Source organism: Lynx canadensis, chromosome A3 (genome assembly GCF_007474595.2).
Source record: "Lynx canadensis isolate LIC74 chromosome A3, mLynCan4.pri.v2, whole genome shotgun sequence".
Classification (NCBI taxonomy): Eukaryota; Metazoa; Chordata; class Mammalia; order Carnivora; family Felidae; genus Lynx; species Lynx canadensis.
Window position 1 is genome coordinate 30,937,389 of NC_044305.1, and position 26,714 is coordinate 30,964,102.

Below are 26,714 nucleotides of genomic sequence, written 5' to 3' on the forward strand. Positions count from 1 at the left end.
GGAGAAATGCATCGTGGGCCCCCCAGGGGAAGGCCGGAAACGGAGCACCCCCAGAGAGTCCACGGAGTGGGGCCTACAGCTCCATCCAAGGCCAAGGGAGGCACAGCTGGGCACCGGAGCTGCTGTCTCCGGACGGGTGAGAAGCATCAAGGGCGGCCTTGGTCAAGAACCCTGCCCGAGTCACCGCGTGCTAAGGATTCTGTGTGGCATTCCCAGCAGGGGCAAGCCAGGCACTGCTGATCGCCTGATGTGCTGACATTTCCCGCCGTGGATACGACGCAAACCAGCCTGCTGGTGTGTGCGGGCAGTAGTGTGTGGCATCGGACAGGCACGGGGGCCGTTCTTGCCAACAAAATCTAGCTTCTGGGCCCTCAAGGTAAGAACCAGAACTCATCTTGAGGACTGTAAGGAAACCCCTGGACACATGCAGGCCACCAGCCCTCATGCCTGCCCTGGCAAGGCACTTGGAGTCGTCCGAGGTTCTGGCTGCGTTCTGGCAGCCTGCAGCAGAATCTTAAAATATTTTTACTTTTTTTTTCTTTATAATTTATTTACTTCAAGAGAGTGAGCGAGCACATGCAAATAGGGGAGGGGCAGAGGGAGGGGGGAGACAGAGAGTCCCAAGCAGACACCACAATGTCAGCACAAAGACCAATGAGGGTCTCGAACTCACAAACCATGAGATCATGACCTGAGCTGAAATCAAGAGTCGGACTCTCAACCAACTGAGCCACCCAGGCACCCCGAAATAGTTTTACTTTTTAGCCAGATAGTTCCATTTCCAGAAATCTATTTTGAAACATTAATACTAAAAATAACTGTATGCATGAATGACAGCACAACTACATTTTGTATAAATTTTTTTAACACTTACTTATTTTTGAGGGAGAGAGAGAGACAAAGTGCAAGCAGGAGAAGGGCAGAGAGAGAGAAAGAGACACAGAATCCAAAGCAGGCTCCAGGCTCTCAGCTGTCAGCACAGAGCCCGACATGGGCTCAAACTCACAGACCATGAGATCATGACCTAAGCCGAAGTCAGTCACTTAAGCCACCCAGGTGCCCCAGCACAACTACATTTTTAAAATAAGAGAAAAAAGAAAGTATATAAAAAGTTTAAAATCTGATATTGCGAAGTATACTAAAGAGAAATAAAAGGTGAGATGGCATAGGGGAAGGTACCGTGCGATATCTATAGCCCACAAAAGTTGGTACCAGTAGGGGGCGCCTGGGTGGCTCAGTCGGTTGAGTGTCTGACTTTGGCTCAGGTCATGATCTCACGGGTTGAGTTTGAGCCCCGTGTCGGGCACCTCGGAGCCTGGAGCCTGCTTAGGATTCTGTGTCTCCCTCTCTGCCCCTCCCCCACTCACACTCTGTTTCTCTCTCCTTCAAAAATAAACAAACACTAAAAAAAAAAAAAAAAAAAAAAAGTTGGTACCAGTAGTTCATAAACACCTGCAAATCAATAAAGCAAACAATCCACAGGAAATGGGCAAATGATAGGTGTATACAATTCACAGAAAAAATCTGAATATCTAAAACACACGAAAAGCTGTTCAACCTCATTTAAATTTATAGAAATTAAATTTTTTGGAAAAATTTCATTTTTAACATAAATTAGGGGGATATTTTAAAAGATGAATCTAGTGTTGACTAGGGTGTTGGGGGGAAAGTGGACTGGCCTCTGTAGAGGGTAACTTAGCACTGGAACTTAAAACAGGCATTTTCTTGGATCCAATAACTGAACTCCTAGAAACGTCCTCCAGAAATATCCATGCAAGTGGTATGTGCATTCAAGACTGATGAATGCACTATTTTTAAAATACTGAATCCCTGGAAACAACCTAAATGTTCATCCAAAAAAAAAAAAAAAGATAACCAATGGGGTTGGGGGGAAATAATGATGAACATTAAATTATGGTACATCCATTTCAAAAATAATGTCATTAAAAAGAAAATAATAAAAAAGCCACTAAAAAAGAAAAAAATAAGCTGATGCACTGATAAGAACTCCAAAAAATACAGTTTTTGAAAAGAGCCACAAAACAGTAAGCCTAGAATTATCACAATTATACTTAAAAAAAAAATCTTAATAACCTCCTTGTCTTAACACTTGGGAAAGGATCCAGAAAGGTCTGAAACCAACAACAGGAAGGTTGCCCTGGGGACAAGGAGTAACGATGGGCACTTTTCATTTTTCACTCCCAATACTGCTTTAGCATTTGGGTCTTTTATAAACACCATGTATTTGTGTGGTTTTTGTATACTGCTGTTTTATTTGTATGTCTGTATGCTGCTGTATACTGGCACCTGGGGTGCCTGGGTGGCTTAGCCGGTTGGGCTTCTGACTCTTCATTTCGGCTCAGGTCACGATCTCACAGTTTGTGAGTTTGAGCCCTGAGTTGGGCTCTGCACTGGCAGCACGGAGCAAGCTTGGGATTCTCTCCCTCTCTCGCTCTCTGCCCTCCACTGCTCATGCTTGCACTCCTGCTCTCTCTCTCAAAAGAAATAAAACATTTAAAAAGTTTAAAAAAAAAAAAAAAGATGTTCACCAAAATATTAACCATGGTTGTCTTTAATCAGTAGGGCTGTTTTGACCTTTTACCCTTTATATATTTTGAGAATTTCCTAGAATGAGGACAACTTCTTTTTACAACAGGGGAGAAATTATAAAGACTAAAGATCTAAGCAGCATACCTTAGACTGAGGAGGTCCAAAGATATTTCAATCCACTTATTTTTACAAGTGAAGAAATAGGGCCAGTGAAAAATTAAATTTCTCATACAGATTAATACCCAAGTATGAGGGTACTTTCAAAAAGTATGCCAGAGATCTCAATTACCTCCTACATAATTTTGACAGGGCAGAGTTTTCTTATGGCTCTTCAAATAAAGATTTACCTCTAAAACTACCTCTTCAAGTAATGCAATAGCTTTTTACGCAAGCTAACTGGGTTTGTGGCATTTGTTGGGCCGTAAAACCAGCTGCGGGCAACACAGACGTTCCTAGCCAAGTTCAAGTCCACAACAGGAAACTCTTAACTATCAGAGCCACGCTCCAAGTCCCATCACAGCAGTGCTCAGCCCACGGAGACGCCAAGAGGTACACACACTCAGGATGAACTCTCTTACAACAACAACGCTCAGTTACTGAGTCATCAGAGAAACCCAGATCTGATTGAAAGTCCTACCCCGGCTGTAACTCACCCACATCTGCACTCATCGCTAGCCACTGTGGGGAACAACTGCTCTATGGGGACAGGGCTTCCTTTAGGGTGATGAAAGGTTTTGGAACTAGACAGAGGTGATGGTTGCACAACACCAGGAATGTAGTAAATGTCACAGAGCTGTTCACTGTAAAACGGTTAATACTGTTAACGATTTGTGTGAGTTTCACCTCAATGTTTTTCTTTTCCAATCCGTATACTGGCACCAAAGAGATTTTGGCAGGAGTGATCAATTCCCACCCATTTCTGACTTATTCCTTACACATACTATTCTCAGTGAGAGAAGCACCATGAAATGCAAATGCTTCCCAGCCCAGGAAAAGGCTCACGTACTCATTCCAGGAACCGTGTGAGCACTTGCTGCGCCAGGTAATGAGGATGTGGTCCTGCCAGCCCCCAGGAGGCCACCTGGAGTGGGTGCCAGGCTGTAAGGAACTCTGACTCAATACGGGGTCCAGCAGGGAGCCACGAAGCAGTGCCCAGAACAGCAGTGCCACAATCGGATGTGTCCTACGATGGCCACTCTGACGCAGTGGGAGAGAGGAAGGGCAGTGTGCAGTACAGGGCATGGTGACAGGAACAGGAGCAGACGGACCCTTTATGAGGCTAGTGCCAGGCACCAGAGACAGCAGCTGCGGCCGAGGTGTCAGTAGTGCTCTGGGAAAGGTAGTGTGGTTTGAGACGGAGCAAGGATGTGGCCTGATGCCCCCGGGGACTGGCCTGAGGGAAGCACAGCCTCACAGCTGCTCGGCCTGGGAGACACCACTGCAGTACAATGGGCAATACCCTAGCCCTGGACTGAATGTTAGGGACAGAGGGGGCAAGTGTCCAGGCCACCATCCAGTTCACTCACTTGGCGGCTGGCTGGATGTGGGTGCTGGGCCAAAGAGACTGGAGCAGGGAAGGGCAGAGAAACAAATCGGTACAAGAGCGGTGCGTGTAAGCCAATCCAAAAGGTATGTGTTTCATAGAAGGCACACAGGAGGCTTGTTTTCCCAGGCCAGTGTGGGGCATTTATTTAACTATAAATATTACTGACCTAAATAACCTAACCATGACTTCTAACGTATTTCCACAGGTCAAGCGCCCCCTGGGGACCTCGGAGCCCACCTTCCATCCCCATCAGCCTCCTGTTCCACAGCGGCACTGCTGTCCTCCACATGTGCCCTCCTCACTCTGCTCCAGCACTCCACCAATGCCCTGGGGCAAAGGGAACAAGCCTGGAAGGCAGTAGGTTCTGGGGCAAGTGGGAGATGAACCAAGTTTCTACTGAAAGGAGAAGGGGATTCAGCACCAGAGAGAGGCTGAGGTGACAGAAGACGGGGTAGGTCCACCAGGGCGCCCATCTGATCTGCTGCCCCCACTGTGCGCGTGTACGGGAAATGACCCAACATTACTGAAAAAATAAAACACTGGTTTTACTAATGTTTCCTTTGGTTTATTAAACTAGCTATTCTGATGATCTATACATTTTTTAATGTGAAATTTAAAAAATCAAATGTTCAAAGCAATTCTTCAGGAAAGGCACAGACTTTTTGTTAAGAGAAAAGGATAAAAAAAATGTTGCTTATACTATTAAAGGTTCACATTTTTGAATCTCTAAATATTATTTCAACTGGGAAATAAAACATGACTTGGAAAGCTTCTCAAATGCAGTGAGACAGGTTTTCTTTTGTGTTATTAATAGCATGGCAGATAACGGGGATCTTGGATCTTTCATATCAGTAAACTGATCTAGTTTTTATTTTAAAAAATCAGATTATTTTTGGGAACAAGATGTCCTTTCTCTCCCTGAAACTATTTGAAACCAGACTTGATGGCTTTAAATTTTTTCTGAACCAGTATTGTATAATCACCCCACCAGCTGTGATTTAAGCAGGTTTTCTCTGCCTAAATTTGTCCAGCTGATGGCTTGTCGTGACATGCAGGGCTCAGGTTGTCTGTGGGTAGGAGTGTGTGTCTACGGCTCAATAAACATGTCTCTCTTGGTCAAGTGTTTTATCACTAGTAAACAAAGACAATAGTGCTAAAGCCCTTGTTTGTAAACAGTAATCCTGAGATGGCCAAACCTACAGGAAGCAGGAGAGACAGGAGCCATAGCTGAGGAGTATCATGCTGAGGGACAGTATCACAGCAATGTCAGTTTCAACTGACAGCAAATGAGCCTGTGTTACTCGCAGAGAAGGTACAGCGAATCAGCAGCTGCGGACACCGGTAAGCTAAAGCGTACCAGGAACCTGGGAAACCCAGTGCTTCTGAGCAGAGGTTCAGAAATCAGTTTATCACCTATTTGAAGTCTGGTGTAAATCACCCACCACTATCATGTGTTCAGTAGCTAAGTGAGCCATTTTATACTTACTCACTTTCGAGTAATAATGAAGTACCCCGAATTACCTGTTTTCTATTAAGGTAGCACTATTCTTACCCTCCTATACATACACACACACACACACACACACACACACACACACACACACGATTATTTCCACTAGTTTCCATATCTACTCTACAATTAAAATGTGTTTAAAGAATAGAGGTATCAAGGTGTCAAGGGGCACCTGGGTGGCTCAGTCAGTTAGGTGTCTTGACTCTTGATTTTGGCTCAGGTCATGATCTCACGGTTCCTGAGTTCAAGCCCTGCCTGCTTGGGATTCTCTCCCCCCTCCCTCTCTCTCTGTCCCTGCATAGCTCATTCTCTCTCTCTCTCTCTCTCTCTCAAAATAAATAAATAAACTTAAAAGAAAAAAGAAAAAAAGAATGGAGATGTCAAGATTAGTGCTTCTCAGCCTTTAACCCAAACCCCTTTTATATGAACATTAAATAAATAAATAAATAAATAAATAAATAAATAAATAAATATAAAAATCTTCCACCTACTTTCAGTATTATTTGAAATTTCAAAATTAATTACCATTAAAAATAAATCAAGGTTAGTATAATACAATATATGCGAATCTCCAGAGTTTGTCTATCTTAGATTATGATACTTCAAAAGATATAGTTGACAGAACACAACACTAGTAACCCTACAGTTGTCAGAGGCAGCAAAGCCCCTAACCTTGTTTTCATTGCTTCCTCAAATATGGCAGCCCCAAGGACACTCCTGACAGCCACATGCAAGTTAAGCCACCTAGAGCAACTTACTGCAGCCTCCTTTACTTGCACTGCCCAGCCTAGGTCTTCTTAGGGCAGCCTCTTAACTTCTTCAGCCTTCTCCAGAGAGCACCTGCAGCTGTAACGGCCAAAGTACTCTTGGAGTTCCGGATATGTCCCACCTGTCCCCTAGCACAACTTGTGCCTCGCCTCTCCCCAATTCCAGTCCCTATCCTGAAGCACTGGATGGGTTGGTGTGCCTGTCACCAGCCCCCAAAGAAAGCCCTCTGTGCTCCCCCTCCCACACATCCCATGACAATGGTGATAGAGACAGCTGTCGTTTGCTGGGCAGATTCATGCCAACACTGGGTTGGGCACTTCCCTTCAAGTGAACATCCTCCCTTCAAGGGGAGATTTACAGGGGTGCCTGGGTGGCTCAGTTGGTTAAATGTCTGACTTCAGTTCGGGTCATCATCTCACAGCTCGTGGATTCGAGCCCCACGTCGGGCTCTGTGCTGACAGCTGGGAGCCTGGAGCCTGCCTCAGATTCTGTGTCTCCCTCTCTGCCCCTTCCCTGCTCGTGCTTTTTCCCTCTCTCTTTCCCTCTCTCTCCCTCTCTCAAACATTAAAAAAAAAAAAAAAAAAAATCAGAACTTAAAAAGTTTACTTTGGGGGCGCCTGGGTGGCGCAGTCGGTTAAGCGTCCGACTTCAGCCAGGTCACGATCTCGCGGTCCGGGAGTTCGAGCCCCGCGTCGGGCTCTGGGCTGATGGCTCGGAGCCTGGAGCCTGTTTCCGATCCTGTGTCTCCCTCTCTCTCTGCCCCTCCCCCGTTCATGTTCTGTCTCTCTCTGTCCCAAAAATAAAATAAAAAACGTTGGGAAAAAAAATTAAAAAAAAAATTCAAAACTAAAGCAATAAGATATCAGTCTCTTGCTTACTGATTTTTTTTAATTAAAAAAAATTTTTTTAACGTTTATTTCTGAGACAGAGAGAGAGGATGAGTGGGGGAGGGGCCGAGAGAGAGGGGACACAGAATACAAAGCAGGCTCCAGGCTCTGAGCTATCAGCACAGAGCCCCACGCGGGGCTTGAACTCACAACCCACAAGATCACGACCTGAGCCAAAGTTGGACGCTCAACCGACTGAGCCACCCAGGCACCCCTTATTTTAATTTTTAAATTTTATTTTAGAGGGACAGAAAGTGAGTAGGGGAGAGGGGCAGAGGGAGAGAGAATCCCAAGCAGGCTCCCATTCAGCTCAGAGCCCCATATGGGGCTCGATGTCATGACCCTGGGACTATGACCTGAGCTAAAATCAAGAGTCAGACGCTCAACCAAATGAACCGCCACGCGCCCTTGACTTGCTGATGTTTATTTTATTTTTTTTTAACATTTATTTATTTTTGAGACAGAGAGAGACAGAGCATGAACGGGGGAGGGTCAGAGAGAGGGAGACACAGAATCTGAAACAGGCTCCAGGCTCTGAGCTGTCAGTACAGAGCCCCATGTGGGGCTTGAACTCACGGACCGCGAGATCATGACCTGAGCCGAAGTCAGCCGCTTAACCGACTGAGCCACCCAGGCGCCCCGGATGTTTAAATCTAAGACCTATTATTGGCACAGGGGAGGCGGCATCTCGCACAACTGCTGGGAGTATAAACTGCTGAAGTAAGGTTAACATACAGCAGGCTAACGTCTGCTCTGGCAAAGGCTGAGAAACAACCCAAGGTCCCAAGGACAGTGGATAAATTAGAACCACAATTTGCTATTATGTCACAAGTACAAATGATGTTTTCAATGGCATCAATATGCCAGGATATAATATGAAGTTAAAGGGCTTTCTACAGCAGTGGGGGGGGAGGGGGTAGGTAGAGAGAGGGAGAATGAACTTAATAAAAGATCCCCCAAATATTTGTTTCAAATGTCTAGAAAGAAACACGCCAAAAAAGCATATTGTTTTTCTGGCTGATGGGATTCTAAATGATTTGGTTTTCCCCTCATTCTATCATTCCATAGTTTCTAAATTTCCCACAATGAACATACTTCTTTTGTAAATGAAGAAGTTATACAAATAATGAAACAATAAAAGAAACAGATGTAAACTATAAAAAATATATAGTAAAAGAACACATGAGTTTTCCTGCTACTTCCATTTTATTCCAGCACCACATTTGTGCCATGAAGCCTGGGGTGAAACGTGATGCTTTCGAACATCCGTATCTTTTTTAAATGCCTATCTTCCACCTCAAGTACAGTATCAAATCCTAACAGGAAATTAGCTTTTTCTGCCAAAAGAATTATGGACTTAGATTATGGTAAATAAATCAATCTGAAATACCTAACCTGTAATTGTTAAAGCCTGGGAGCCTGCCTACCTAGCTTAGGTAAACACAGTTTAGGGGTGAATGGAGAATTTAGAGGTAGCAGGTTTAGGAGGTATAAACACGTACAAGAGAAAGAAACCTCAGATAGTCTAGGAATGCAAAAGACATGGGCAGGAATGACAATCAGGGCTTGCAAAGAACAAGGCTGGGAGGCTAGGAGACCAATTGGAGGTTCACATGAGGACCCCAAGAGTACCCCGTTAGGCCGCAGCCATGGCACGAATGGTGAGGGGGCTTAAGTGGGTGGGGAAGGGGAAGCTTAGGCAACTACCTTTGTTGCCCTCCAGTCACATCTGTTAAAACTCAGAGCACAAAGCAAGCATCCAGTAAGAGTAGAATGGACAAGATGTGCGTTACGGCCCGGATTCGGTGGATCTGGCTTCACACAAAATTAAGAGACAGTCAGCCAAAACGCTTCTCAACTTTGTAAACCTACTCTAGGAAGTGACTGCACCAATTCTGTTATTTCGTGATCATCTATACCAAACTGTCTATGTCCCAACTACTAGGTGAACTTTTTTTTATTACTAACATCTCTCATTTAAAACTACCAAAGGTCTATTTGGATTAAAAGCTGAAGTATCAAATACTATCTGAAATCTCAAAACCAAAGCATAAAAATTCATTTTAATGGGGCACCTGGCTGGCTCAGTCGATGGAACACACGACTTTTCATCTCAGGGTTGTGAATTCAAGCCCCATGCTGGCCAAATAGACTACTTAAAAATCTTTAAAATTAATTTTTAAGAACATGAACTCTAGAAAGAAAGAAGGGAGGGGCTCCTGGGTGGCTCAGTCGGTTGAGCATCCGACTGTGGCTCAGGTCATGATCTCACGGTTTGTGGGTTCGAGCCCCGTGTCAGGTTCTGTGCTGACAGCTCAGAGCCTGGAGCCTGCTTCGGATTCTGTCTCCCTCTCTCTCTGCCCCTGCCCCACACTCTCTCTCTTTCTCTCTCCCAAAAATAAACAAACATTAAAGACAGGAGGGAAAGAATCTCTCACACTATGCATCAAAACCACTTGCATCCCATCTTTTCAGTGTTTTTATTTCAAAGCATGTATCAGCATATCCCACTTCCTAAAAAATTTTTCCAACTGATAGACTTTAAACAGCAAGTTATGCTGCCAATCTTGGCTGTTCATTTTTGACCTGTCAGGAGCATCCCTTCCCTTACGTTGGCCACTACGCAGTAGACTCAAGCTCTTATCTTACAGGAGGGAGAGGAATTAAACCAACTCTCTGGGAACCACAGCAAACATACTCTCTTCATCCTCTGACTGGTGTCAGAATCACACTCTCGATCCCAAATCTAATTATTCTTCTGAAAGAGAACATTTCCCAAGACAACTATTATTACCATCCAGCTGAGACTTAACGGTTTTAAGAGCTAACAACTCTAAGCCCTCTATTTAGGAATGCATCAGAAGAGACCCCCACGGCACCTGGCATTTAAGTCACAAGAACAAGGACATTTTGGAAGTTTCCATACTCAGTTTTTTAAATAGAACTATCCGCACCAAAAAAATCTGGTGCCTTCTTTTCACTGCTGAGGATGAGCCTGTTCAAATCTGCCATCAGAGAGCCAGCAGCCTGGAGGAATCAGAGTCATTATTACATGGTTTCTTTACCCACCCTTCCCTATCTCTACCTTTCCTTTAAGAAGAAAAAGCAAGAGAAGGGAAGGGAAAGAATGGGAAGGAGAGGAAGGAGGGTGAAGGGACAAGAAAGAGGGAAACGGGCACCTGTCTCCCTGGCTGCACTCTTACATGGTACAGCTCTGGGCTGCTGCCCTCCCCACCCAGTACCTCTGGCTAGACCAGGGCTCTTTCTCTGACTTCCGTGTAATGACCTCCTTTTTTCCTTCACAGACTTTCTCACGATCCATCGCCTTCTTCTACTTCAACTTTGAAGTTTAAACTTTCCCTCCTTTACCTGTAACTTAAAAGACAAGGACAATGTCTTTACTGGTGCTGATAAAATGCCCCAGATCAGCAGCAAACAAGGAAAGCCCTCCTTTTCTCTGGTTTGCTGGATTACGGAAGTGGCCAAATCTGGCAGAAGCATAAATTTACAGGAAGAGAAAAATTCATTTGTAATAACTATAAAGGTGGGAGGCAGGGGACCCAAAGATATTTTCTGATCAATTCCATAACCTTCCAATTCAAAAATATTCTTTCATTTTTAAATGCTTTGCTGTATTTGCCACATTTCCTAATGTGAATACATATTACTTTTACAATCAGGGCAGGGTCCAATCATATAGCAGACTTTTCAGAAAGTTTCTCTAAAAGAGCTGAAATGTTCTCAGCGATTTCATATACTTATGTTTGGTTGTTACCAAGGTGACCATGTAATTTCCCATCCAAACCAGGCCCCGTGTGGGAGATCAGGGGAGCTGGATCTGTTGTGTGAATGGGAACAACACACCTGAACCAGCATGGCCCCAGCAAACCTGAATGTCAGAGAGCCTGCGTGTGACCTTCCTACATTCCTCTTCCCACCTGGTGGCTGAGGGAACTGTCTTCTGTGCTACAAGATGCCAATGCAAACAGTGTTCAGAGCGCATTTTAGCCGGTCACTCTGCAATAACGCAGTAGGCCTGCTGCCTGGCTGACAGAAGACAAGAAGAGGGAAAAGACAGCTCGGATGCAAAGGGATCAGAATTCCCTGACTGGAAATGGACACGGAGCATCACAGAAGAGTAGGCTCTTATTTTCTATGTTTTATTAATTCCTTACTTCCCTACACCAACTTAGGAACAAACAAAGCACCCGGTGCCCAGTGTGCTTATTTCACAGACAGGTGCCTCCACGACCCCAGGTGCCCAACCCCAGCGCCTCCAGCCTGACCTTGCTGCCCACATCCAACCCGACACCAAATCTCGTCACTGTCACGTCTACCTCTTCGCTCCTCTCAGAGCCACCTGTTTCCCCACCCACCTGTCTTTCCTTCTAGGTGCCCCCAAGGACCCCAGGCCCCAGCTTCTCCACCCCAGCAGGCCTTCTCATGGCCTTGCTACCCCACTGGGACTGGTGGAATATCCCTGCCACCGCTCTCCCACAAACTCTCAACCCACTGTCCTCTCTGGCCCTCACCTGGCAAAGGCCCTGCCCTGGCTAATCCTACAGCCCACCCATATTCTCCACCCACGAGGCTCACAATACCTTCATGGCTGGCTGCCCACCACACTGCTTTCTTGGTTCCCCTCCCGCCTTAGCAACCACTCCTTACGTGTCCCCTTTGCTGGCCCTCCTCCACCTCCACACCCTCTTGGGCCCTCAGACCCCCCTTACATCCCTAGCGACATCACCTCCCAGGTGATACCATGCAATTCCCTGGCTCTAAATACCCTCTCCCGCTACAAACACCCATGGTGCTTCCCTAAGCACCACAATCTTGAGCCCTCTTCCTACCCAGTGTCCCCGTGGCCAACACCACATTCCTGAGCTGCCCCTCCCCCCCCCCCCCCCCCCACCACTCACCTGTCTTCCATCCACCTCAGTACTTGGCCAATTCTTCCAGATGCTCAGGGAAAATACCTGAAGCTGTCCTCGCCTGCCCTCTCTTGCTTCTATCCTCATCCAGTCAGCTCTGCTCCAGGGCCTGACCACTTCTCACCACCCCCACACAGCTAGCACCCTGGCTGGAGCCACCGTCAGCTCACCGCCCTGGGGGAGTCCACTCCTGACTGGTCTGCTCCCCTCTTGGCAGCCAGAGAGAGCCTTTTAAAACTAGGCAGGGCATGCCACTCTGCTCAAAGCCCTCCAACAGTTTTTCATTGAACTCAGGAAAAGCCAAAATTCTTAGCAGGGTCACGCGGCCCACATAATCGCTGTTGACCCCCTCTTGCCCTCTGTCCAGCCACACCACCTCCTCAGGATCCCTCAGACGTACCAGGCACCTCCCCCTCAGTGCCTTTGCACCTGCTGCCCACACACTGCCGTGGTGGGCTTCCCTCAACTCCTGCAGGTCTTTATTCACATGTCATCTTCTCGACACAGCCTTTCCTGGCCAGCTGAACATGCGACACCTCACTCCTAGCAGTTTCTCTCCTTCTTCCCCATTTTATTTCTGCATTCATATTTGTCAATATCTAACATCTCCACCTGACTTACTTCTAGCATGCACTCCTGACTTGTCACCAGCATGGAGCTCTGAGAGGTCAGGGACTTGTCTGTTTAATTCACTACTGTTCCCCAGAGCCTTAAACCTGTGGGAAGCACTCAGCACATTTTAAGGGATGAGTTAGTTAATGGCCTACAGGTCCTAGGTGATCCCTATATGACTTCACATTGCATTCCTCACTATCCCTCTTCCTTCATTTATTTCCTTCCAGAATTTGTCACTGGCTGCCATTTGATGCTTCTACTTCTTTGTTTATTGTCCATCTCCTCCCACAACTGGAAGTCAATGCCAAGAGAGCAGGAACCAGGTGGGCACCTAGTAAACATCTGCTGCAGGAAGCAGTCCCTTTCCTGCCTGCCTTCCCAGACCAGGCCACGATCCGCTCTTACCTGGACTGCCATAACACCGCATTGGGCTTCCTATCTCTAGACGCTTTCCTTTCCCAGCACCCGAGGCAGGAATTCTTTACCCCAAAGCTCAAGTAACTTTGCTACAACTGTTCATCGGCTCCCCGGCTCCCCACCTCCATTCTCTGTATTCTGACGGTACTAAGCTTGTGCCAGGACAAGGCATGGCCATGTTGTTCCCCAGCTGAACAGCCCTGGGTCTCCCTCCTCTTGACCTGCTTCACCTAGACATTTCTCAGGACTCTGAGGTCCTCTCCCCTGGGAATCTGTGACAGCCTCCCCACCCCCGACCATAACGTGGCTGGGCAGAGGCCCCTAAGGGCCGACTTGCCATCTCTCTCCTAGTGGGGTGTAGTGGCTTTTTACACGCTCTATGTGGTGCCCACCCACTGGGGGCCCTATGGGTTCCTACCATTATATGACTCTGAGAAAAACACACTAGGGAAGTGGAAACAAATTATGGATTTGTATGAACCATGAGTGTTTCTCCCACCCTTCCATAAAGTTGAAACTAATGAAGCTACTCTTCAGTCCATACCCCTAACATCTCCAGACTAAATGATCTACTCTTGGCACCCACGAGAGGAGACCCCAATATTCTCACAGAGGCTATTAGAAAAAGTAGAAGACACAAAACCTTAAGGAACCCTAAACACTTCTGCCAGCTGTGAAATTGGCACTGGGACATCAACGTGTTGAAACAACAGGCTGTACTACCGGTGGGCCTCTGCCAACACCAAGTTCAGGCTATTAACTTGGTTTCCCCTGGACACCCCTCCGGGTTCAGATGACACAAGAGCCACCGACACAGGAGAACTGCAGAGCAAACACATGACCTTTACCTGGCTGGTGTCCTTAGGGTTCAAGCCTTTTTGCGGTTTTTCTGGTTCTAATTTCTTGCCACATGGCATTCGCCCATATGACACATTTCCTAGTTGCCTTTAAAAGCATACAAATTTGCCTAACAAGATTCCCATGGGATAAGGAGATCTTTTGTTATGTTTCTCCTATTTAATATCAATTCTGATCACACGATCTAACTTCTCTGAATGCCAGGGCTTTGCAAGTCTCTGGTTCTTCCTGTGACCTACTCATTGTTCTTCTATGTATGGATTTATTCTTTTTCTCTTTAAGTTATTGTCATGGGCCATTATTTTACTTTGTTTAAAGAAACTCTGATCCCCTTTCCATATGAGTTTCTCAAAAGTCACCTCTTGCCCCATTTGAGGAAGCTTTTATTCAGCATAGGAGGCCCAAGAGAATCTCCAGTGAGAAGATCCTCAGCACCCCACCCCCACCTCCAGCAGTCTGCTCCAGCAGACCTCCCCAACGTGGTTCGAGGAGGAGCCAGCTTTCGTTCCTGCTGCCCCAGCCTCCGGGCACTGGTCTCTCACACAGTAACAGCCGACAGCCTGAGCCCCAGCTTCTGACTCCAAAGCAAACATGAAAATAAGAGCCTGCATTTTAGTCTGGCAAGGCCTTGACCAGCAAGCAAAAAGAGATGGGCTAACCAGTAGCCTTGTGAGGCTGTCAAGCACTTGATCAGTGCGACTGAGGAACTGAATTTCAGATTTTCATTTTAATGAGTTTAAATAGCCACATGTAGCTAGCAGCTACTGTGCTAGGCGGCACAGATCTGGTGAAAAGGACAAGTATCATTTATCGGTGCACAGAGAGGCCATGTCATATAAGAGAAAACAATACACAACCAGAATCACCAAGACAGCCAGATGCTCACAGTGACAAGGAGCTGGAGGCAACAAGAGACCGAGCCTCATCTTTCACCTTCGCTCCCGCCAAGAGCATCAGCTACAGCAGTTCAATCCCCGCCCATCCCAACTCTTTAAGAACATCCCCAAGAACACCTGTTAGAGTCAGCAGATCAATCCACCATACCTGTCATTAGTACTGCTTACGTGCAGCTCCTGTCTTCCTCACTAGCTGTGAACTACCTGGAGCCAAGAGCCTGTGTGATCCAACTGATAGAAAAGTCTACCTAATGCACCAGGTGAACTGTAGGCTTGGGGCAAACCCGTGTACCTCACGTTCCCATAGAACTATCAGGAGAGTTCTACAGCCACCTTTAGCTCTCAGGTTGTCAGATTCAATGAAATTAGCGTCGAGACCTTCTGGGCGGGACGAGGAACAGGGAGATACAGATGTACATCCCGAGAGCAGAGAGGCAGCGACCCAAATAATCCTACCAGCTGGACAGTGGAAAGAGAGCAGCTGTGACCTAGCCCCTTACACCTGTCCTGTTAACAAGCAAATCATGCAGAATGGTCTTCTACCTTAAGCTTTCTTAGGCAGCAATTTCACTAGTGATTAAATACGGGCACTGCAGCCTTCCTACATGTGAACTATTTCTTTAACAAACACTCCTTGTTAGACTTTAGTTTTCATCTGTTTTCCTGCTGCTTGGCCCTCTGCTTTCTCATATGCTCTGCAGGCGCTCGTGTGAACACACTTCCTGACCTCCCTGCTTCTAAGTCATCCTGGTGGTGCGTGTGCTGACCCTTCACAGCCCCTCCTCCTGGAAGCTCACGCCCATGATGCCAACTCTATTTCTCTTCTTTTTCATCCCCCTTTTTGATACTTACCTTGATAGCCCGACACAGGGGTAAAAATTCCAGAAGTTCCCTACTGAAACTGCTATAATGTTAAACCGACCTTAGGTGTACATTATGTTTATATCCAACTACACGTATGTCCACGTTCTCAGCTCCCATGTACTTGCAGGAGCCAGTAGAGAACGGTAGAGGGGGTGCCTGGGTGGCTCAGTCGGTTAAGTGCTGACTTCGGCCCAGGTCATGATCTTGCAGGTTTGTGAGCCCTGCACTGCACTCTGTGCTGACAGCTCAGAGCCTGGAGCCTGCTTCTGATTCTGTGTCTCCCTCTCTCTCTGCGCCCCGCCCCCCCACATTTGCACACTCTTGCTCTCTCTCTCAAAAATAAAATAAATATTTAAAAAAATAATTTAAAGAACAGTAGAGGGAAAAACCCCAAAACAGACAAACCTTTCTGTAACAAGAAACATAAAAAGCAACGAATAGGCTGACACTGGGCCAGGCAGGGCTCTGAGCCCAACAGACCTCGGTCAGGCAGCCCTCGGCTCCAGCTGGTAGACAGGAGCTGGGGAGCCCCCACACAAGGGGGAAAAGAACCAGGTCCATTGCTCAAAGCCAGGACCCAGCAGGTCATGCCATGGTCGGCACCACTGAGGGAGAGAGTAAGACCTCTGCCATACGACCTGGTCCTCGACTGGATCCAGAAAGAGAGAATGCAAAACCACAGCAACAGAAGTGGGAAGTGGAGGGGAGAGGGGAGAAAATCTCAAAAGAAACACTCAGAAGAGGATTTCACACCTCTTGATAAATAGAACAATTGGAGAATTACTTTAAAATAAATACATTAGGGTCCTCGGTGGTTTAAATAAAAAAACATTTTTAAACAACACAAACACACATACGAGAAATTAAGAACCAAAAATAGGCAGGAGTGAACCAAACAGAAATCTCAGAAACAAGAACTATAATTAATGCAACAAAAATTCAACATAAACACATGACCATACACAAGGAACTAGTAAACTGGAAAATAACACTGGGGAATCCATCCAGAATCGTCACTAGAAAAAGATATCCAAACCATGAGAATGCGGTTAAAGAGAAACACAGACCGACTGGAAAGCTCTAGTGTGTAATTAACAGAAGTTCATCCAAGAGTTGAGAGCAAAATACAGTTATTTTCAGATGTAAAAGATGAAGGCAGTGACCGTTCACAGACCCTCAGTGTTTTTTTTTGTTTGTTTGTTTTTTTAAAGAAAAGTGAGCAAAGAGGAAGGGAGAGGGAAACAAACAGGGGAATAAGTATGAAAAAGGACAGCAAATGCTGTGGGTTTAACAAACTGTAAAGTATCACAATCTGAATATGAAATAAGTCAACCTAAAACTCGACCATAACGACAAGGTGGGTGGGTGACCAAGGAAGCTCGTTTTTTTCTCTCAAGTAGAGGATGAGGGTGAGCGGTCTGCTGGGCTCTCAGGCAACAGGAGAGGCAAACTGATAACCAGGCACAAAACCCTCCTTTTCATTTTTCAAAGATCATCTTATTTAAACTTGAAAAACCAACTTGCCTCTTTCTCTAGAAAGACTGTCTATGTCAATCCTAAACCTTCAACACAGCAGAAAATACCATTTAAAATTCTCACTTTAGGGGCGCCTGGGTGGCGCAGTCGGTTAAGCGTCCGACTTCAGCCAGGTCACGATCTCGCGGTCCGGGAGTTCGAGCCCCGCGTCGGGCTCTGGGCTGATGGCTCAGAGCCTGGAGCCTGTTTCCGATTCTGTGTCTCCCTCTCTCTCTGCCCCTCCCCCGTTCATGCTCTGTCTCTCTCTGTCTTAAAAATAAATAAACGTTGGAAAAAAAAAAAATTAAAAAAAAAAAAAATAAAATTCTCACTTTATAGGAAGAAAGAAAACAGTGACGCGAGGTGTAAAATCATTGAGACAGCTCTGTGAATTAATTAATAGGGTAAAAAACCAAAATGTGAATACAAGTCGGGTCAATCAATGTGCTTAAAGATACGTGTTCGCATCCTTCTTCCTGAGTTAATGCCACAGTGAGGCAAATTCCAGGACCATTCAGTAAGGAATCTTAGGATAAGGTATTCTTGCCCTTAACCTCATTTCCAGTATTAAGAGAAAAACAGCCAGAGGCAAGTTCTCTCTGAAGAGCTTTTTCCTTTTTTGAACCAACACTTTAGGTAACTTCATACACATCAAATCATAATCCTGCATCTGGAAAAATATTAGCATTGAATATAATGAATGTGTGTAATCAGCTTTATCTAACTGATAACACTTGTCCAGATAAAACTACATCTTGGATGCTGCTGCCATAATACAAAGCATGGACTTTTAGGTTCCAAATAGTAAGTCATCCATTCGTTCTCCTACTTTGCAATATAAATCCACAAAGTTGGGTTTGGGGTTATTTCGGTAGAACACTGTTTTGGAGAGAGAATTAAGCTCGTAGCACGCTCCAGTACACAGTAAGCACTGGGCTGATTTCATGATGTTCCCGCCAATGCATGCTTCCTTCCTGGAGCTAATCCCATCAGGTGACTGGGCAGAAAGCAGTAGAGCCAAAACCTGAGTCAGCCAACAGGGCTCCCAAAGACCATCTCACGTGAAAAGCATTTGGTTTTCAAATGCCTTAACCTTCACTGACAACAGGGGTATTAAAGCTAATCCTATGCTGATTCAATACAAAAACTACTTGAGAGTGATTCAAGAGGAGAGAAAGAAGGGAACATAGTTACCGGAAGAGTAAAGAAAGTGGGATGCTTCGCTTCATCTTCGTATTTGCCTTCAGTTGAACTTCCAGCCTCCATGGATTTGGACGTAGTGTTCTTACCAATACCCATCATTAAGAGAAAATGAGTAGTTTGGCCGTTGGACTGGAGCGGCTGGAAGAGAAGGCTTGTTCAAGCGAGGAGCCCAGGATCTGAGCTGGCTCTTCCAGTGCCAGGAGCACCCAATTCTCAGGCAGAGATGAGCCCCACAAGTGCCATCTCTAGCACCTAGAAAGAGAGGAAGCAGCCAAATCACCAGGAGCACACAAACAGCACAGGACACACATTCACTGCATTTCCTGCAGAGAAGTCAGAGCGTAAGTCACATCCAAACATCAAAAAAGCACATTACTTAATCACACTTTTCAAGTCCCCACTATTTTGGTTATAGTCAGTCACACAGATTCTGAACTGCCCCCTGGAGAGTGGGACCACTGAACAGGACCATCAGAAATACCCAAATACAAAGATGAAAAGGCAGCACAGGGATTTCTCTGACATGCATTATGGTACAGATCTCACAGCACAGCACTATCCAATGGAACCTGCCACAGTGATTAAATGTTCTGTATCTGCCTTGTCCAATCCAACAGTCATTACCCACAAGGCAATTAGTACTGAGCCCTTGAAATGTGGCTAGTGCAATAGAGAAATGGAATTTTTACTTGCATCTAATTTTAACTGATTTAAATTTAAACAGTCACATGTCACTAGTGGTAACCACAGCTAATTTACCAGGATATCAAAAATTCCAAATTGTCTATAGGTGCCCAATTAATTAAAGGCAGGGGAAGGCATTCAAAAGCATAAAAAAAAGGAGGGGGGGGGGAGATAAAACGAACCCAGGATTAAATGACTAGAGTTCGAGAACATGTCAAGATGACCTTTAAAATGGGCTAGAGGGGCGCCTGGGTGGCGCAGTCGGTTGAGCGTCCGACTTCAGCCAGGTCACGATCTCGCGGTTCGTGAGTTCGAGCCCCGCGTCAGGCTCTGGGCTGATGGCTCAGAGCCTGGAGCCTGTTTCCGATTCTGTGTCTCCCTCTCTCTCTGACCCTCCCCCGTTCATGCTCTGTCTCTCTCTGTCCCACAAATAAATAAACGTTGAAAAAAAAATTTAAAAAAAAAAAAATAAAAAAAAATAAAATAAAATAAAATGGGCTAGAATGCCACACAAAACACAGAGCCAGAACATTCCATATCAATCAAATGACAACATAAACCTAAACAGGAAATCAGAAAGACAAAATAGAGGAAAGGAGGTAAAAAGGCAAGAGATAAGGGAGGAAGGGGAAGGAGCACAAGATGGACCTGGAAAGCTCAGGCAAACTGATATTGTTTGAGGAGGAAAAGTGCACTGCTCTAGGCTAAGAAAAAAATCTAAGAAATAGATGAGTAGGAAATCACTGGAACAATTCTCTGTGGTCAAGTTTCAGTGAAGAAAATTAAAAACTCAATGTCAAACAACAGAAGCAGGACTTACACAATGAAAGAGATCCACCCAAAAATTAACAAGCATTTGGGGAATTTCAGCTTCCAGAAATGAGAGGACACATAAGATCCCTACAAGGATTGGCATGTGTACAATAAAACATGCCTAAGTATGCCCAACGTTTTATTAAAAAAAATATATATACCACAATCAGATAGGGGTGAGAAGGGACAGAACACTCATTAGAACGATGTCAGATCTCAGCGCCAATTACTGTTCCAACTGAGAAGAAATAACCCAGCCAAACGGTCCTGCAAATGTGAAGACACACCTACAAAGTTTAGGAATATAAGTAGGAGGACCACCTGGGTGGCTCGGTCAGTTGAGCACCCGACTCTTGATTTTGGCTCAGGTCATGGTCCCGGGGTCATGGGATGGAGCCCTGCACCAGGCTCCAGCATGGAGCCTGCTTGGCATTCTTTCTCTCTCTCCTTCTCTCTCTCTCTCTCCCTCTCCCTCTCTCTCCCCCCCCCACCACCCCCTGCCTCTCTCCCCCCCCCACCACCCCCTGCCTCTCTCCCTCTCTCTCAAATAAGTAAAAACAATGAAGAAAGAAAGAAAGAAAGAAAGAAAGAAAGGAAGGAAGGAAGGAAGGAAGGAAGGAAGGAAGGAAGGAAGAAAGAAAGAAAGAAAAAGACGAAATACAAGCAGGAAAACCTCCTGTTCAGGGAATTCTGTTACAGACTTTCATTCAGTAATGACTTTGGATGAGCCAGGGGAAAAACTGAAATATAGGCAGATAAGAGAAAGAATCACACAAAATCTGATAGTTTGGTAGAGTGCAAGATGGGAAAATAAAGGAAACGGCTGCCAGAATATCAAGTTGCCTCAAGTAGAACAGAATCAAATGCACATATCAAACTTTTTTGAGGGGCTCGTTTGTTTTTTTGCTTGTTTTTAGTTTTCTTTTAATGTGTATTTTTGAGAGACAGAGCACAAGCCAGGGAGGGGCAGAGAGGGAGACACAGAATTCGAAGCAGGCTCCAGGTTCCAAGCTGTCAGCAAAGAGCCAGATGCAGGCTTGAACCCACGAACCATGAGATCATGACATGGAGGGGCTCTTTTGGTTTAAATATGCATGCACATTTTGCATTCTTGGTTATATCCTATCCATGGTCTGTTGAAAGCAGCAGCTCTCAACCCGGACTTTCCCTCCAGGGGACATTTGGCAATGCCTAGAGCCATCACAACCCGGAGAGAGCCACCAGCATCTAATAGGTAGAGGCCAGGAGTGCTGCTAAACATCGTACAATGCATGGGGCAGATCCCAAATGTGACCACCCCCATGACTGGGAACAAAGGGGGACAGTTCCACCGTTGCAAGACCACTTTCCATCAAGTACCCCGTGTCCTATTTCTCTACCGAATGTTTAACTGGCCCTCGTGAGCTCTACTGGGACCTACCCCCTGCCTTTGCTGTCTCTTGCAGAGCAGCACCCTTTGGGGTACCCTGAAGACAAGCCCAGTAAGCAACAAGAGGAGATGGGGCCTCTTGTACAGGACAGTGATGCACTGAGAGGCTTTGGGGCAGAAGGCTCCCAGCGCTGGAAGAGGGGACACCCTTTTCAAGTAAGACAGAGAGCGGAAGAAGGAGAGGAGACTGAACAATGAGCACAGAAAGATATCCTCACAAGTCCCCAGGTGACAGAGCATTCCACACTCAAGTGTTTGAGAGTGAAGAAAACAGTCTCAAGGCCAGAACCCACAGCAAAGTGCTTCATCCACGTAGGCTGAACTTGAGTGGGGAAATGTCAAGGCCCAGATGCAAAGCACAGCAAAAGACAAAAGTTGGGGGGGGGGTGGAGGGCTTAGGGTCTGGTTTAAAGTTTGTGTTAAAAGGCAAAATCTCCCAGGGAATCCAACACTGGGGAAGATCTGCCTGCCCCCAGCCCCCCATCACCCCTCTTCCTACTCCTTGAGAAAGGAAGACTAAAGCAAAGCCACTGCTATCTTGCCCCTGACCCGGTGATGAGGGAAAGGAGGAGCCGAGGGATGAGTGATGGGGCTCATTAACGATGAAAAGGACGAGGAACAACACAGTGAGAGCGACAACCACAGTCTCCCAGCTAAGCACCTGCCTCACCAGATCAACAGCCCCTTGTCCTCCTGAGTAGGAAACGGTATTGCATGATATTCCACTAATTCCAAAGGGAAGGTAAGCTTCAGAGCAGCTCAGTAACTTGCCAAAGGACACACAGCCAAAAGCAGTGGAGCAGGATTCAAACTTTAATCAGCATTCCTGCCCTAACAGCGTTTATACAAGCAAGACGCCCGGCCCCCCTCCTGGAGCGAACGTGGCCCACGCTGGCCTGGAAGCCCAGCCGCCCGACTTGCCGTGTGCCGTCTGCCCTACCTGAGATTTCTGGGGGGGCCCCAACGGGGCAAGGACCACCAAGCTCCCTCTCCAGGAGCCCCCACCTGCCCCAGAGCAGGAGCTCCCAGAGCTGTACCCTCCAGGCGCTGTGCGGCATCACCACCACCTTACCAACAGCCCTACCGCCTCTGGCCTCCCTTTCCTGTTCTAGCTCGAGCACTCCACTTGTCCACACAAGCGCAGCCAGCATGCCCTTTGATGTGTCCTGATGCACCTGAGAATAACAGCCCAATTCCTCAGCAAGGCCACAGGGTCACCGTGAAGCCTCCTGGGAAGCGTGGCCCCACTGCGCCGTCATTTCCATCTTTCAGGTTCTCGGGTGCTGGGTCCCTCATGAGCCCTCAAGCTCACGTACAGGCAGTGCCTCCAAAATCGACACCCTTTAGCTCGCCCCCTTCCATCGGGGTAACTCCCATCAGTGCTTCCTCTGCTCGCCACCTCACCGTGGCATCCAGGAAGCATGAGGATGGATGGCTGATACAGCGAGATCACGTCTGCCTGCCCAGCCAGACCACACATCCACTGCCTGTATCCCTGGCTCCCGCGGCTCAATTTGGCACCTGTATTGAAGGTTGCCCGCTATTTGTGCAATGAATAAATACGCTGTGAAAAAATAAAGGTACTAAATATAACGTAAGACTCAGTCTGGCTTAATACTCTTACTAAATTGGAAAAGGAGATTAACAGCCAACATTCACCACATCTGTAACACCGTGGATGCACGGATGTCAGGGACAAGCCAGGGTGTGGACATCACTGCGATCATTCGACTGACAGAAAGAGGAGGGAAGTGTCTGAAAGGAAAGGAGCAAATGAGAACCACAACCAAGAGGTAGGAAAGTCAGAGAATCTACCGACAGCCAGCTAGGCACAAAATATGTGAGCAGAGCTCCTTTGGCGCTGATTGGCTCAAACATTCCCCAAATGCCAGCAACAAGCATCTGGTTCCGAAGCTGGCAAAATACCGCCCTGCCTGGCTTTGCAGGGCCCCCAGGTAAGAGTGGGTTTTACGTTGTCATGGGTGGTAAACAACAGCAAGGAAGAAGCACACGTGACAGGGTATCTGGGCCAGAAAACCTGAGATGTTTATGGAAAAGTTTACCGACCCCTGAAGACAAGAGGATGAACAAATCCTGTTTGAAATGGCAATTATAGGGGAAAAAATAGTTTCAAACAGAGAGGGAGGCAAACCATAAGAGACTCTTAAATACAGGGAACTAACTGAGGGTTGGTGGGGGAGCTGGGGAGAGAGGAAATGGGTGATGGGCATGGAGGAAGACACTTGTTGGGATGAGCATGGAAGTGATGAATCACGGGAATCTACCCCTGAAACCAAGAGCACACTGTACATAGCTAACTTGACAATAAATTACATTTTTAAAAACAGCAATTATAGCATTAAATACTTAAGTTTCACAAAAAATGTGCATGACCTTTATTTATACAACAGTCAACTCTTACTAGGGATCATAAAGCAGATTTAAATAACTAGAAAAAAAGACTCAACCCTGGAATAGGAGTGCTATTCGTATATTCATTTTCCGATATACATAATGTATATGAATTCAATAAAAATTAATACCCCAAAAGAAGAGAAAGGGGGCTAAAATTCCTGTGGAAGAATAAGGATAGCCACAAATATCTGAAAAAAATAATAAGAATGTGCTCTATTAGATAGGAACCCTAACACAAAGTTGGAATAAACAGGGGAGCTCACAAAAACTGACAAACAGACGAGACAACAGAAATCCCTGAGGCCTGCTTCAGATTCTGTGTCTCCCCCTCTCTCTGCCCGCCCCTCCCCCTTTCATACACACTCTCTTTCCCAAAAATAAATAAACATTAAAAAAACTGGGTGGGGGGGGAATGCCTGGGTGACTTGGTCAGTTAAGTGACTGACTTCAGCTCAGGTCATGATCTCACATTCCGTGGGTTCAAGCCCCACATGGAGCTCTGTGCTGATAGCTCAGAGCCTGGAGCCTGCTTCAGATTCTGTGTCTCCCTCTCTCTCTGCCCCTCTCACGCTCACACTCTCTCTCAAAAATAAACATTTAAAAAAAATTTTTTTTAACTCAAATGAAAGTATATTAAAATGAGGTACTTTTTTTAAACTATGTGGGTTGTTTTTAATCCCTTATTTGTAAGACAGTGAATAGACAAACTTACACTCCTAATGAAAAATAAATTTGCTAATGAAAAGGCAATTTGATTATATGTATCAAAAGAGGCCTATTAATGTTCACTTCTAACATTAATAGATATATTTACTGTTTAATATTTGTTAATTAGGATGCAAAGATTTAGGTATGAAATTGTGCACATTAACATTATTAATAAGACTAAAAATCAGGAAAAATCTAATATTCAACACTAGGAAATTGAATGGGAAAATTATGGTATATTCCTACAAAGAAATACCACATGGTCAGTAAAAACAGGACACAGAAATAATGACTGACATGGAAAGATGTTCACCTTATATTATGTAAAGAATCAGGTTTAAAAAAAATAGCATGCATAAGACTATGCTAAGTGAAATAAGCCAGTCACAGAAGGACAAATATGGCATGATTCCAAACTTATGGGGCACCTGGGTGACTCAGTGAGTTAAGTGTCCAGCTTTTGGTTTCGGGTCAGGTCATGATCTCACAGAGTTCGTGAGATCAAGCCCCGCGTCCGGCTCTGTGCTGAGCGTGGAGCCTGCTTGGGATTCTCTCCCTCTCTCTGCCCTTTCCTCTCTGTCAAATAATTTTTTTTTTTTTTTAATCACTATCCTAAAGCAAGTAGGAAGCCATCACTGGCTCCTAAAAACAAAAATCTTTTTCAACCTCAAAATAAATCTGCAGCCTGACAGGGTAGAAAAACAGCAATTTGGCAAATGCTGCTATGAGCAAGTAGGAAAGTAAAATATTCAGATCTTTATTTAATAAGCTTCCACTTCTCCAGGAAGTGAACCACCAATAATCATGAACAAATGCAGAATAACAGCATTGAACCAGCACTTCTTTGGTCAACTATTCAGCCAGTGATCCTTTCTTTTGCACTTAATCTGACCATTTCTCTGCTGTTCAGGAATGTGTCGACTCCCTACTGTGGCTTCCCACAGCCACCTGACTTGGCAGTATGACGGTACTATCCAAACAGAACTTAAAGGCTGGGCTGCTCCCAGAGTTTACTAACCAAGACTTTGTGTTTCTTGGAAGCAAAACCTAAGAAAATGTGTCTTCCCATCACCATCTGGCAGTACCTAGTCCAAAGCACTTAATGGCTGAATGAAGGAACCACTAAGAGTCCTCCCAAAGGGCAGAATTCTCCTGTGTACAATTCACCTTTATATTCCCAGCTCTGAGCACAGGATACTCAGTAAACATTAATCAACTACACATTTACCCCACATAGATGGCACTGAATGAATACTACATCAAAAACATAAACGCATGCCAAATCCAACTTTTACAGTTCTCCAAAATGATACAAGAAGAATAAGAATAGAAAGAATCAGTAGTTCATATGCCTAAGACTTGCGTGGGAAGGTTATTCAAAATACAGACTTCTTCCACACAAATACCTGTGGACAAAGTCTCAAAGCTGTTTTCATTATAACAGCCCCAAATTCAAGACCCCAAAAGGTCCATCGACAGGCAAATGGATAAACAAGCCATGGTGGGTCCCTACAAAAAATACTCAGCAATAAAAAGGAAGCAACTACTGATGCATAAACGTGGAGAAAATGCACAGACACTATGTTGAATGAAAGAAGCTGGACCCAGGCAGGACATGCTGCCTGACTCCTTGATCTACGGTGACAGGAAGCAGATAGTGGGGATCTACTGCAGGAAGGGAGGAGGGACTCCCATAGGCAGAAGGAAGGAAACACTGAAGAAATACTCTACACCATGGTTGTGATTCTGGTGGCTCCATCTGTATGTATATCCATTTACTGTATGTGAACTATACTTTGGTAAAAATAGATTTTCAAAGGAAAAAAAACAATTTAAAACTCCCATAATCCCACCGACTTAAAAAATGTTCCCTCCTCCAAATTCTGATTCTGTAGACCTATATTGGGACCTGGGAACATTTTTTTTTAATATTTTTGAGGTGCGGTGGGGAGAAAGAGCACGAGCAGGGGAGGGGCAGAGGGGGGGGGGGGACAGAGGATCACAAGCAGGCTTAGAGCCGACAGCAGTGAGCCCAATGCAGGACTCGAACTCACAGTGAGATCATGACCTCAGCCAAAGTGGGACGCTCAACCGACTGAGCC

At 45.7% G+C, this 26,714-nt stretch overlaps 1 protein-coding gene across 5 annotated transcripts in view; it reads right to left on the bottom strand.

Moving 5' to 3' along the window:
- The window catches only part of SLC23A2 (solute carrier family 23 member 2), a 135,110-nt gene that overhangs the window by 58,627 nt on the left and 49,769 nt on the right, over positions 1–26,714 (bottom strand). For all 5 annotated transcript variants that reach the window (XM_030310031.1, XM_030310027.1, XM_030310030.1 and 2 more), the window contains one exon: positions 18,555–18,815. In XM_030310031.1, the coding sequence (XP_030165891.1) occupies positions 18,555–18,662 (108 nt within the window). In that variant the 5' untranslated portion in view covers positions 18,663–18,815. The remainder of the gene's footprint in view (positions 1–18,554; positions 18,816–26,714) is intronic.